Source organism: Lepisosteus oculatus, chromosome 26, assembly GCF_040954835.1.
Source record: "Lepisosteus oculatus isolate fLepOcu1 chromosome 26, fLepOcu1.hap2, whole genome shotgun sequence".
NCBI lineage: Eukaryota > Metazoa > Chordata > Actinopteri > Semionotiformes > Lepisosteidae > Lepisosteus > Lepisosteus oculatus.
Window position 1 is genome coordinate 3,996,953 of NC_090721.1, and position 12,935 is coordinate 4,009,887.

At 44.2% G+C, this 12,935-nt stretch overlaps 2 protein-coding genes across 5 annotated transcripts in view; one reads left to right on the forward strand and one right to left on the reverse strand.

Moving 5' to 3' along the window:
- Window positions 1–11,736, forward strand: part of fam222ba (family with sequence similarity 222 member Ba) — a 38,062-nt gene extending 26,326 nt beyond the window's left edge. For all 4 annotated transcript variants that reach the window (XM_015367550.2, XM_015367548.2, XM_006640841.3 and 1 more), the window contains exons 2-3: window positions 1,161–1,286; window positions 7,167–11,736. In XM_015367550.2, coding sequence (XP_015223036.2) covers window positions 1,205–1,286; window positions 7,167–8,734 — 1,650 coding nt within the window. In that variant the 5' untranslated portion in view covers window positions 1,161–1,204 and the 3' untranslated portion in view covers window positions 8,735–11,736. The remainder of the gene's footprint in view (window positions 1–1,160; window positions 1,287–7,166) is intronic.
- The window catches only part of trpv1 (transient receptor potential cation channel, subfamily V, member 1), a 30,826-nt gene continuing 20,468 nt past the window's right edge, over window positions 2,578–12,935 (reverse strand). The window contains exons 15-16 of the mRNA XM_069184420.1: window positions 3,182–3,300; window positions 2,578–2,665 (exon numbers count right to left, since the gene is read on the reverse strand). Of these exons, the coding sequence (XP_069040521.1) occupies window positions 2,652–2,665; window positions 3,182–3,300 (133 nt within the window). The 3' untranslated portion in view covers window positions 2,578–2,651. The remainder of the gene's footprint in view (window positions 2,666–3,181; window positions 3,301–12,935) is intronic.

The window sequence follows — 12,935 nt, forward strand, 5'->3', positions numbered from 1 at the left end:
CCAACTAAAAAGGCATGAAAAGAAGCGTACCAGGCCAATTAAAGTTAATGCTTCATGACATATCAAATCAGGGACAGAAATAGCTGCCATATGGCTGTCGCACTCGCTGAAAAAGGTGCAGAGGGAATGACTCGAGAGAGAGGGCATTGATCGGCACAGGTGCTATCTGGATGTGCTGCAGGCGATTCGAGCACAACCTTCAAATGTGGTTCCTAGACGTCCCTCTGCCCCTGGTGCATACCACTCAGGTATTTATATAACCCACGCCTTCGTTAACGGTTGTTTTCTGCGTTGTGAGGATTAAATGAGCTGTCAACCTGACCTTTTTGAGGTTTTTAAGTGACTTCATTCCTCGTTTGCACAGGCCACTGCAGAATAATATGGCTTTTACATGGATGCTTGGGGTACAGTCCATTGCCAAGGTTATTATATAGTAATTGCCTCTTAAACCAGCCTTCACTCTGCATTGGCTGGTGTAGCTGGGTGTCATGTGGGGGGAAGCTAAATTGACACACTGTACTGACTCTTTATCGGTCTGACGCGCTGCAGAAAATGAGCTGCTTTAGGTGAATCTCCTCTTGCAGTTAAAGTGCCCAACATGTTAATGATTAGCACCGTGTATGGATTTTGAATATTGGTGAAAGAAATTCAGATATCTGGGGCGGAGCAGTTTCTTTGTTTTTACGATTTCGGGTGAATTTCCTACTACATCTGGTTTCTTTACAGACCTGCAGTCCCGACTCCTTTCGGAAAGGTGTTCAGCAGGTACTTACCAGTGCAAAGTAGTAGTGACCTTTGACGGCAGATGCAGGGCTTGCCTGAGAATGTCTCTCAGTTGCGAGGGTTTCTACGTTGAAAGAGACTGAACGATTTCTAGCTGCTGCTGTATAGATGTGTTCGTTTTTTTTAGGAGAGTGAGCGCGATGAGAGAAGTCTGTAAATCCCCCCCAACTGCAGTCAAAGACTATAATAGATGTTTGTGTGGGCAGCTGCGTCTTTGTGCACTGGCTGCAAGTGAATGGTCCACACTGGAAAAGCTAACACCTGAAGAAGCTTTAACAGATCTCCCCCCCCCACTCTGAAATGCAGATTCTTTACTTGTTCCACTAATAGTGTGTTGTTTGTTTTAACAAGATCCTTTTCTTGTCTTCCCTATACAGTGTGACGAGGCGTGCATATCCCATGTTGCATTAATACCCATGAAATGCTGGCCTGTCTGCCAGGACCAGGTGACCTTCCCTTCCAGCTTCTTTCTCACACGCAGATGAACACTGGACTCCAGAAATGTAAGTACTCTGCCAGTAGGCCAATTACCGCTTCCCCTTCCAGCCTCCAAAGTGGCCTGAGAAAGCAGCCGGACTCTCAAAACTAGGCAAATCGCACAGCTTGCATATCAGGTGTGCTGAAATTGTAGCACCTACCTAGGACATGCTGATTGCCATTGGTGATTGAGCAATGAAGAGATCTCCTTAAGGGTCCAACCTCCTAATGAACCAGCACAAAAAAGAACCTGATTTTCTCTCATCTGATATTTTAGTATATGTATGCCAAGCGTTCAAAATGCCTTTATTAGCATCAAGTCCAAATGACACCTTGGCTGTAATTCCTTCATTGTTTGTGACTGATTGAATTTCTGCTGCTTTAGCGTGATTGAAATTTGTCTCCTTCAGCCTTGGCCTTTCTCTTGATGTTTCTAGTTTGTGCTGAAGATACAGGAGTTAGGTTATGCTGATCAGTTCTGGTGAAAAACTTTTTTTATTCAGTGATAAATACATTAATTTCTTTCTTGGGTATGAGGAAAAGAAGAAAAAGCTCTGGATTTCTGGGTTTTGAAACGCACATTCTGATTTTTGTATTCAGCTACTTCAAGGGCTGTTGGCATGACTGGGTTTTTGGGACTTTGTTTTATTAAAGAGTCTGGGCTTGACTTGACAGGCAGTGACCTGTCCAGCTCAGCTTGATGGTTTTTTTTCCTAAGGGGGACATCTATGCTCCAATTAAGAGAGCTCTCTGAAAGACCCCAATGTGTTGGAAATATCGAATCTGGCCTTATTTGGTTGTGTGATGACAACCAGTGTTGTCATCAAAAGTATTGTAATATTCCACAAACTGTAAAAGATTCACAGCCCTCTAGGACTTCAAATGTTTTTTTTTTCTTTTTATGTTCATCATGTCGGTTCTTTTGCTAATCTTCAGTCATGAACCTCTGACCAGTAGTTGAGACATTTGTAGTCATTTTCACTAATGGGTCTAACACTTTTCTTTAATACTTAGTGCAATATTAAAGTACAGTATCAGTCTTTTTATTAATTTTGTTATCAGGTACGTTTTTTTTTGCTTGTGAAAGGCTAAAAAATGCTTTGTTACAAGGTGAAATGTTTCAACTGGTCTTTTTAAGTGTCTTATTCTCTTTTCACAATTGATATCAACCATTTGACATTTTTGTAATTATTTGACATTAAGATATCTGATACATAGTGCTTTTTGGTGTGCAGTTTTCATATTTACCTTCTCTTGTCATATTGCTGAAGAAATTTTGAATTCAACTTCTGTTTGAGATTACACCTACATGCTTAATGACAGTGCAAGGCGATAAGAGTTTATTTCCAAGGCAAAATGATTTCCACAAACTAATAATCCACAAACTTTCTTCAATGCTGCTGTGCTGAAATGCAAAATGAAAACATACACATTACTTTGAGACTTTCACACAGAAACTGTATAGTTTTGTGGTTTTGGGGTACATGTGTTGCTTAAAAACCTGCTTCTGTCAATGACATCAAATCACTGTTTGAGGGATGTGCAAATGTGATTTATCGGATGAATTAATTTGTATGTTTGCACCCCTGAATCCCTCTTTGTACAGTGGTTACCTTTGGGTGGATAAAAGACTGTCTTCTCACTGGCATTTCAGCATAGCTGAGGAATCAGCATCACAATTTCACCTTTATAATTGCTCTTCTTATGAAGGTATTCCAGTGACCTGGAGGCCATCTGTCTCCAGGTTGTCAATATGCACTGCAGAATGAATTGCTCGTCTTGGCCGCTATTTGTCATGATGACTGAAAACTAATTTGACAGCCAGGCTTTTGAGATCTATTCTCCAGCTCAGCAGTGGCCTTTATGGCTGTTTCAGGCTCCAGAAGCTTGCCCAGTTTTAATGAGTGCCATATATACTTGCCTAAACCCGTGTCATCTGTTGGCCATGGAAGCTGATGACCCCTCTGTTTGATGCGACATTGGGGAAGCCAGTCTCTGCGGCCGCTGAACTGTGCTGTCATGAAATGGGGGTTGGTGCACCTGTTAAAAGAAAATGTTAGATGCATAAGTCAATTACAAAATAGAAGATACCCTTTTCAAATACTTGCCATACTGGGGTCTTAATTAAGCCTCCTCTGGAGCTAACAAATTTAGTCTGAATAACATTCAATAATTTAATTCGTCACAAACTGCTGCAAAGCAAGACTATAGAAAACTCAGCTTTGAGGAGCGAAAGGCAGTAACTCATTCTGATCTTAAAAATGTATTTTCTGATGACTTGTTGTTTAAGTATATGAAAGGGGTTTCGAATCCTGAGTGACTGCTTAGCGATTGCAGCTCCTTTTTTCTTATCCTGTGATCTTTGCTGCCGAACATGGGGAATTTCCCCAAAATCACATATTCTGGCATACTTGGGTTTCTGGTTTCGAGGTTCACCATTAATCGGCATTAATAGAAAAAATAAACGGCACACTGAAGTCTCTGTTTTAGCTTTGTTTTTAGAAAACATTGATATTAATGCTCTCATCTCTGAAGATACACTAGAAATGAGAATTCATCCCATTTTAAACCTTATTTCTGAAAGGGGTATGAGGAAATGTACTTTGCACCTATGGTTTTAAAAAAATAAAAGTCTACAGTATAAACTTAATCCTCTCTGATTGCATTGAAATTTATTCCCCTCTGTGCCTTATCAGATTTTACTGTAGGCTTTCTTTTAATCCCCTTTATCTTAAAGAGAATTTTGTACAGCTTTAAAACCCAAAGCTAAAGCACTCCAAGAAGAATGTACAGAATTCTGTACAACTGTTGGTCATAGCTGACTTCGGGATCAGGTTTTATTGTGGGCTCCTAACTTAATTTACCATTTCAGAATGCAGTTTGTCATCGGGTCTCTGAAGAATTCTTTTTTTTCTTCACGCAAAAAGCTAATTTATTGCCTTAAGTTGTTCCAATTATAACATGCTGACTAGCCAGTAATTCACCAGCACATCCTGAAAGCATTCCTCGCAGGTTAATTAATGACACCGGGGCCTCGACTCCGATGTTGTCTGTTTACCTGTTTGCATATCTGTCATCGGGGGACTGTGCAGAGAGGTGCCTGTGGGGGACTGTGCAGAGAGGTGCCTGTTCCCCAGAGATAACCCTTTAATCTCTCCTAGCCACTCCTTAGTGCTGAAGAGCTTTTTATAGGGGCTGGGGGGGGGTGACAAGGCTTCAATTAACTATTATTGCTCAGGCAGCAACCCTGCCTTCATTAAGGGGACATTTGCTCTTGATATATTCATATATACTCACGATGAGTGTTGGTCTTAACTGCTGCACATTCTGCCCTGTTTTGCTCCACAATGTCAGTGTCCCTTCTGTGAATAGTACTGATCTGAGTGCTGTGACCTTGGTTTAGCAGGCTCCCTGCGGGGGTTTCTAAAGATTGTGTTGATAAGAGGGTACAGCTCATTTTAAAGTTGTTACGGCTTTCAAATTTTTAAAACCCTTTAGAAAGAAGGTTATGACTTTTATCCAGGTGAGAGTGACTTTTAATGGGGTCAAATGTCGTGCGTGTCAAACGTCTATAGTTCTGCCTTTTCAGGTTTTACGCATTGAGATCTGTAGTTACAGGTCAATTTTATTGAAAATGAAAGGCAGAACCGTTAAAAACCCTTGTCTATGGTGAAGTAACAGTTGTACAATCCATTTTTAAGTGTTGCCTGTTTAAATGGGCTCTGGGGATCCAGATTAATCCTTTTACCCTTTTGTAGTCTAAATTGGATGGGAATAGCTCTGATACCATCTCAACAGGAAGAGTGCATACAGCACCTCGAGATTGGCCAAGCCATTGAAACACTTATGTAAATAAATGCAAATACCCTTTGATTCTCTCAAGGTTCACCTAATGGCATTAAATTGCAATTTTGAGCATGAAAGCCGACAGGAATCGTTCCGACACTTAAATGGCAATGTTTTATTTAAATGGTTCCCTGCCAGACAGCCAGCAGTCTGAGTGTAAGGTCATATATAATTGCAAAGAATACCTTTTCCCCAAGTTGGTCCATTCGTTCCTTTGTGGTCTATTTATATTTTGATGAGCTGTTCTCCAGATTTCTAACCTTTGGGCACTTAATCCCTTTCTCAAGCGTCTCCTGGGCTAAAGTTTCGACAATCCTGTCCCATTTGGAAGCAACAAGTCTGAGCTGCTGCAAAGAGTCTGCTCAAGTTCTTCAATGGGGGTGTATTTCGTTGCTAGCTTGAAGTCATTGAGAGAAATTGTGCAAAAGTATTTAAAAGCATTCAGATAAATGCTGTACTCAGACCTTTTCATCCAAAATGCCACTGCACTAAAGGCTCCAGTCAGCGGTTGAAGTAGTCAAAACATTTTTTTGCCTGTCTTGTTCTTTGCTGCCTGTAAAGAAGGGATTAATCAGCACATTTGCCCAGGTCCTGCCAGTCTTGTATCTTGGTCTTTCATTTTGACTGGTTTCAGATTCTACTGGGAGTACTGATTGGATAATGAAAGCATCTGAATAAATGCAAGTTGTTGCACAAGGCTGTGACACTTCTGTGGCTTGAGACGGCACAAATGCTACTCTTTAATGGATCAGATATCTCATTCCCATTTGGATCCTTTCTTTTTTTTTGCATGCCATTATTTTCTTGCTTCTTAAACCCTAAGGCTTCTTTAGTTTTTTTTAATTGTTTAGAGCACTGGACCTCAATTCTTTGGTAGTGGCTAGATGGAATACTGAAAATGTGTGTGTGGGGTTGGATAAGGTCTTAATGCCACCTCTGTTTTAGCTTTCTGGGGTTGGTGTAGCTCTTTATTATCCATGAGCTCCCAAATCATAAGTGGCTGGGGTGTGGGATGAAAGGATAAGCATCAGAGCCATTCTGACACTTCCTGGAATTAGCAGATCCTTTAACATGTCTTTAAGAGCTTTAAGAAATATTGCTCAGTGCGCTAAACATCTCTGCTGCATACATTGAGCCTGTGCGAATTGCCAAATTGAAGTGAGTCGGAAGGCCAAAAACTGCAGAGGTTGTTCAACAAGACTGTAGTTGCTTGCCCTGGGCTCACTTTAAAGGGCTTCAGCCTTGCATCAGCAGCAGCACCTGTTTAAAAGCTTTCTTGAAAGCATGTCCAGTGGGAGAGGTGGAGACAGACAGGGTACTGACTGGGCACTAGAGGTCGGAGCTTGTGCTTGTTAGTTTATACAGGTGATGCCTGAGGCTGTTTCCTACTCAAGCTGATTGTGGTTTTTTTTTTTCCTTGTGATGGAAAAACATACCTGCTCCTGATCTGCTCTCTCCAGAGCCCCCATGAGCTGAAGCTCGCGCACAGACACCTGAGCATTGTGAACCGCAGACTCTTTGCGCCAATTACACTCTGCCCACACCACTCGGAGTGCTTGTTAGCACTCATGGTGATTATAGGTGCCACATGACATGGTGCTTTAATACAGCAAGAGGCTTAATTCTGTGGAGGTGCTCTGTTAAGAGATTTAGCCATTTTGGGCACAGACTGCATATATTATCCTTACCACCTACAAGGCAGGATTTAAATAATGGTTCTGGTTTTTATTTGGCTTAAATGAGAAATCCTTCAGTTATTTACCAACAATGGGGAAAAGCCTACAAAATTAAGCACACCAAAGAATGTAAGCTAAACATAAGCTAGTTCAATGCATTGTGAATGAGCAGAAAGTTGGAGAGCTTTAGCAATATCCTAAAATATTAAGCAAAGAACTTATCTGCTGCTTTTAAAAACTAAAGTTTGGAATGGTTCCCTTGCATTATTAAATCACTGGGTGAAGCTGGAGGTTTCTAACAGAGGTGCAAAGGTGCCACTAGTCTTTCGGCTTGTCTTTAAACTGGTGTTTACAGGCCCTTTTCTCTCTGTCTTTGTGCCCCAGGGGACACTACACAGAAGATGAGATCCGCACAGTATCCAACCCCAGCGGAATTGGATGCTTATGCTAAGAAAGTCGCCAACAATCCACTGACTATAAAAATCTTCCCAAACAGCGTGAAGGTTCCTCAAAGGAAACACGTCCGCCGCACGGTGAACGGACTGGACACCTCGGGACAGCGCTACAGCCCCTACCCTTCTCAGGCCAGCACGAAAGCGGGGCTCCTGGCGATCGTCAAGGTCCCCGCCAAAGGGATCCTCAAAGACTTCGACGGAAGCAGGGCGCGCCTGCTGCCGGAGGTCATCATGAACCCCCCCAGCGGGCCCTACGTCACGCCGAGCACTTTAAACCTCCCCCAGACTGTCCCTCACCCGCAGGGTCTGCCCCGGCCCCAGGGCCTGTCCCACCAACAGACTATACAGCAGCAGGCCCAGGGCTTGCGGCACCCGCCCGGCATGGCGCAGCCCCCCAGCCTTCAGCACCCCCCGGGCCTCCCCCCCACGCAGACTCTCTCCCACCCCCCCAGCCTGGGCCACCCGCCGCCCGGCATCTTGCTGCAGCAGCAGCCCCTGCCGCCGCTGGGCCTGCATGGGAGCAGGAAGATGGCGGACGCCGACGCCCCGCCCAACGTGACCGTGTCTACCTCAACCATTCCGCTCTCCATGGCCGCCAGCCTGCACCAAAACCGGCCGGCCGACCTGAGCAGCATCGTGCACCAGATCAACCAGTTCTGCCAGGCGAGGGCCGGCATCAGCACTACCTCTGTGTGCGAGGGGCAGATCGCCAACCCCAGCCCCATCAGCCGCAACCTGCTCATCAACGCCAGCTCCCGGGTGTCTGGGCACGCCGTCCCGGGCCCCCTGCCTTCTTGCGTCCTCAGCTCGGCGGACCAGGCCGCCACGGCGCAGGCGGGAGCCGTCCCCGCCTCGGTGATGGCCACTGTGAACAGAGTGCCCGCCGGCTACCACGGCGACGTCAAGCAGCAGCAGCAGCAGCAGCGCTCCTGGAGCCAGCACCAGCTCGCCCACCTGCAGCACATCTCCGAGGGCGGGCCCGGGCATCACCCCTGCAAGCACTCGGCGCGGGACCTCCCAGGGGGCCCCGGCTTCCCCTGCAAGGCCTTGAACTACCCACAGGAGCTGTGCGTGGGCCAGCCGTTCAGCTTGAAGCCCCCGGTGGACAAGCCCACCCCCTCCCCACCCGTCAACGGGATGCCGGGCGCCATGACCTACACCAACGGTCACTACTTCCAGCCCGTGTGGAATAACATCCTGCCAACGCCAAATAGTGACAGCTCCGGGTCGCAGGACCTGGCCATGCCATTCCACGGAGGCCCCCCCGCAACCTCGATAGACTGTGCCGCCGGGGCGCACTACAGGGCTGGAGCTGGTTCCTCCAGCCAGACTAGCGTGATGCAAACCATGGATTACTTGGCCGGGGACTTCCAGCAGCCCTGCTTTAGAGATCAGAATCTGAGCATGTTGGGCAAAATGCACAGGCCCTCTATGAGCAGAGCCCCCGAGCCAGGCGATAGTAGGAATACTCATATTCAGCATCCAGGGTACAGATAAGCTACAGCCTTGTCTACACATTTATTGATCTCTCTTTAGTCTTAAAAATTTAAAATGAATAAATTAAACCGCTAATATTAAAGAATATAAATCGGAGCAGTGTTTTTGTTGGCAATCTTGCAAGTGATCCCCTTTTTGCTCTTTTCTTAGTGACTAGTACTCTTGAACTTAAACATTGGCTGACCGAGCAAGACTATTTCTGTCATATCTGTTCCCTTCACTCTAATTTGTGTCAGTCTGCGTGGGTTGCCTAGGAATTTGAGACATTTTACCTTGATCTTTTAAAGCTTCCTTTACACATAGGGATTTTAAGTTCTGTGAAGTTAAGATATCAAATGATGGGATGAGAAGCTAGGTGTGGCCGGAGTCTGGGTTTTAGATTTGAATCGATCCCGATGGAGGGAGGGGAGGCACTTTGGCAAATTGTACAAATGGCTGCCTTGTCAGTTTCCATCTGACCATTTCAGTCTCCTGCTCACTTTTTAAAATGCAACCAGATTGCAGTCTCAAGGGACGTAGGTTTAGGAATGGGTTCATGTGACTTTTCACCTTTATCTTAATCCCTTATCACTTTTGTTTGACACTATATATATATGGACACAGACTGTGACGCTAATGTGTTTCTGCTTGTCGGAAGAGTTTTGTAATACCTCTAATTTTTTTCCCTCCTCTCTTTATTCAGGTCAGGTTTTCCAAGATGAAGTGTCACCTGATAATTTGTACAGATGTTCATTCACTTTATAAGTGGGCTGCATGCTAGCCAGTACTGCTGACACTCGTTCCACCCCCAGGGCAGTGCTGGGAGAATCCAGGCCCAGGTGCCCAGGAGTCGAGCTCATTGGTCTTGACGTGGTAGCTAGGGCCTACCCACAGAGCAAACACATGACTGTTGGCTTCCTGACTGTGGGGTTGGGGGTTTTGAAAGCACTGAATAGGAAGTAAACTACAAGAACTAATGGTGCTGCTTCAGAAGTAGCAAGACTTTTCTTTTTGTTAAACAGATGACACTACTACTTGAACTCTGGGAAGTGGGAGATGCAGAGAAATGTTTTTGCTTTCCCATTTTTTTTGTGCGAACCAAAAAAAAAACAAGCTTCCCTTTCATGGTTACTTTGTTGCGTTTTGTTTTTAAACCCACTTCATTCTAAAAGCCACGATATTTATCCTGATGATGATGGGATCTTGAAAACGTAGGTAGGAGGGACCGATCACTTGCAAGATTGGAGGAAAAAAAACAGCAAATGCATTGTTTATTTTAATGTACACTGGCTTACCTACTATACTACTGTAACTTAAAGTGTAATAATTCTGTATGAATGTTTTGCCTGTTGGTGTGGGTTTGAGTAATGTTGTGTGTGGGTGAATCCACTGACACCTGCAATCTGTTTTGCCTCCCGGACAGCCCTTTAAAAAGCCTTAAGTATTTGGTCCTTGGACTTTCCTTAAACAAGCATGGTATAAAAAGGAAAACTAAGAAGAATAATAAAAAATAACAGCTTAAGTTTTTTTGAAGTGAAGCTATAGTTAAAATAGGAAACAATTCTTAGAATTTCTTAAAACAATAAATTAGAGTAATATTTTATTGTAATTACGTTTTATAGGTGTGTGTAGTACTGGGCTGTAACAAATGTCTTTTCAGGTTTCAAAGCTTCAGTTTTGCATTTTGTGACTATTTATATGACTTGATTTGCTTGTTATTTAAATTGACTTTTTTTTTTTTGCAAGTGCTACAAAAAGGGGGGTGGGGGGTGAGGGTGGTTGGGGAGACCCTTTGGCCCGGGCAGATTTAACAGCGCCCTCAAGTGGCTGTGACAATAGAGACAAGAGCGCGGGAGTTGTGCTACCTTTTTTGTAATATTGTAATAAAATAAAGTTCTAATTTATGCTTTGAAAGGCCGTGCCATACGGATGTCCTATTTTACACACGCGATCGCATGTATCCTCTTGACATCTGTCGCGCCTTGTTGAAGGGCATGTTCCTTGAAAGGCGCTATATAAATTAGTTCGATATATGCAAGCCTGCGTCCAAGGGAAAAAAGTGGGACACCATGCAGTCACTTGTATGGGCAGGACAGTTTTAAGCAAAAAGAATGGAAAGGTTTAATTTTCTAGATGGCTTAATACTGTTACCTGTAAACTTGTTTTTTTTTTCCCCAATTGAAAGCTTTGAACCGTATTTTTGTTCGTTCATTACTTGAAGGTTTGTTACAGCCCGAAAAACTGATAGACCTGTCACTTACCAATTGTTTTTCTGCTTATGATCTGAAAGAAGTGCCTCCTCTGGACTGAAAAGTGAAAGTGTATGTGTGTGTATGTTTCTATACATCCACTCACATCCTGTCCTATTTCTGTATCTCTAGTGCAAAGTCCACTATGGAGAGGAAGTTACTTGACTGTTGCTGCTGTTCATTTTACAGAATTACAGTTACTAGTTTGTATAGCTGCTTCTTGTGTGCTACGGGTAAAACCTTTTTTTTTTTTATTTTCACTGCAGGAGATAGAACTGCTGCTGCAGACTGACACAGTGGCAGTAATTTTTTTTTGTAACGGAGAAGAGAATAAAAACGTCATATTGGGTGGAGAAGCTAACTGAAAAGTTAATAGCCTCGTTCCGCCGGGACACAGGTTACACTGTGGAGGCCTGAAGTGCCCTAGAAACTTGGGCCTGTGTGCAGAACGTTGGGAATTCTCAGTGGAGTCTGTATCTAAGCACATTGTTTTTTTTTCTCTGTCCTTGAGGGCATGTTGGGCTGAGGTGGGGGGACTTGAGTGAGTCTTTGTGCGGGCTCTGAGGAGTTGTGGTACTTCAGGGGTGTTGAGAGAGCCCGGGTGGGCTGCGACACCAGCTAGTGCCCACTCTTCTGCCCAATGGAAGCTACTAAGCGGAAAAAGTTTTTTTTTTTCCTTCATGCGTTCTCCTCATTCTTATCCGAGGAAAAAGTTCTGTGTTGCACAAACATTCCCTTCTAACCAAAATAAAAGCCCTGACTTGGTTTTGTAAATGTTTTCTTTCAGCCTCTTCCACTTCTGTCTTGTATTCATTCTTTTTCAGGGTGTTTGACTTTCGTGCTGGGCGCCAGAACAAAAGGGTGGAAACTGATCAGAACCCGCCACCGACGCGCTGGTGGGATCCATAAATATAAAAGTTTATTTATCAAATGCACATCAATACAGCTTACAGCGGTAATGACCCGCAAGCTCACCAGAGGAAATAGAATAAGTATCCGAGTAAAAGGGGAAGAAAACGGGTCTCTGCTATATAGTGGCTGCCAGAAACAGTGGCTATCCTCATGAGGGAAGTCTGTTTTTATATTGATGAGGGCTTCAAGTTCAGTCTGTAGTTAATGTAGCTGAGTGGGGTTCAAAATATGGCTTTCGGTTTCTCTTAGTGTTAGGTGTCTTGGTCTATGTCAAAAACTTATTTTTTTGCCTTGGATGAAATTGGCAGGTGCTTCATTTTTTTTTTTAGCTTGGAGTTGGCTGTCCAGGTTGAGCATGCCGGTTGGTGAGAGCTAGCCTGGGGGCAGGGGAGGGATCAGCACACAAACAGCCTGACCCAGCGCCGCAGGAAGGGCTAATGTACCAGTACTTCCCTGCCTGCTTATCACAGTTGCCTGCCCACAGGGGGATTGTTTTTTTTTGTTTGAGTTTTAACTTCCAAGGCACTTTGTCAGCTGAACTACATTGTTTCAGATCTGTTCCCAACTCCGGACCCCAGCTCTTTATGGTGTTCTTCGGGGCTGTTGTGCAGTGCGAAGTGGCATTGCTTCAGTCTTCCAGTTGAAGCCAAGGTGTAAATTCCACAGCCCAGTTTTTTTCCCCAAAAACTTTGTATAACCATGGGTCTTGGAGTTGTATTTAAACCTGCATACGGACAGAGGGTAAGTGTACAGTTATTAGAGGAAAACCCTTTAACTAGAGCAAATGCTGTCGGCTTCGGGTAAAAAAAAAAGTCGAAGCTGCGTGATGGAGTGTTTTTGACAGTGGTGGTATGTTTGCTTTTAATGTGATCGCTGTACACTGAACTCTTAAGCAGAAACATGAAAATAGAAGCCTAATCAGCCAACCACCACCAATCCCTCAAAGCCTTTGAGATATGAGGAGGAGAGGGGGAGTAAGGTTTTTCAGAAAATACATAGGCGGTGGCCAGATGTTCACCCAGTGCAGGAGCTCAACTATCATATTAGCTTGACAACCAGCT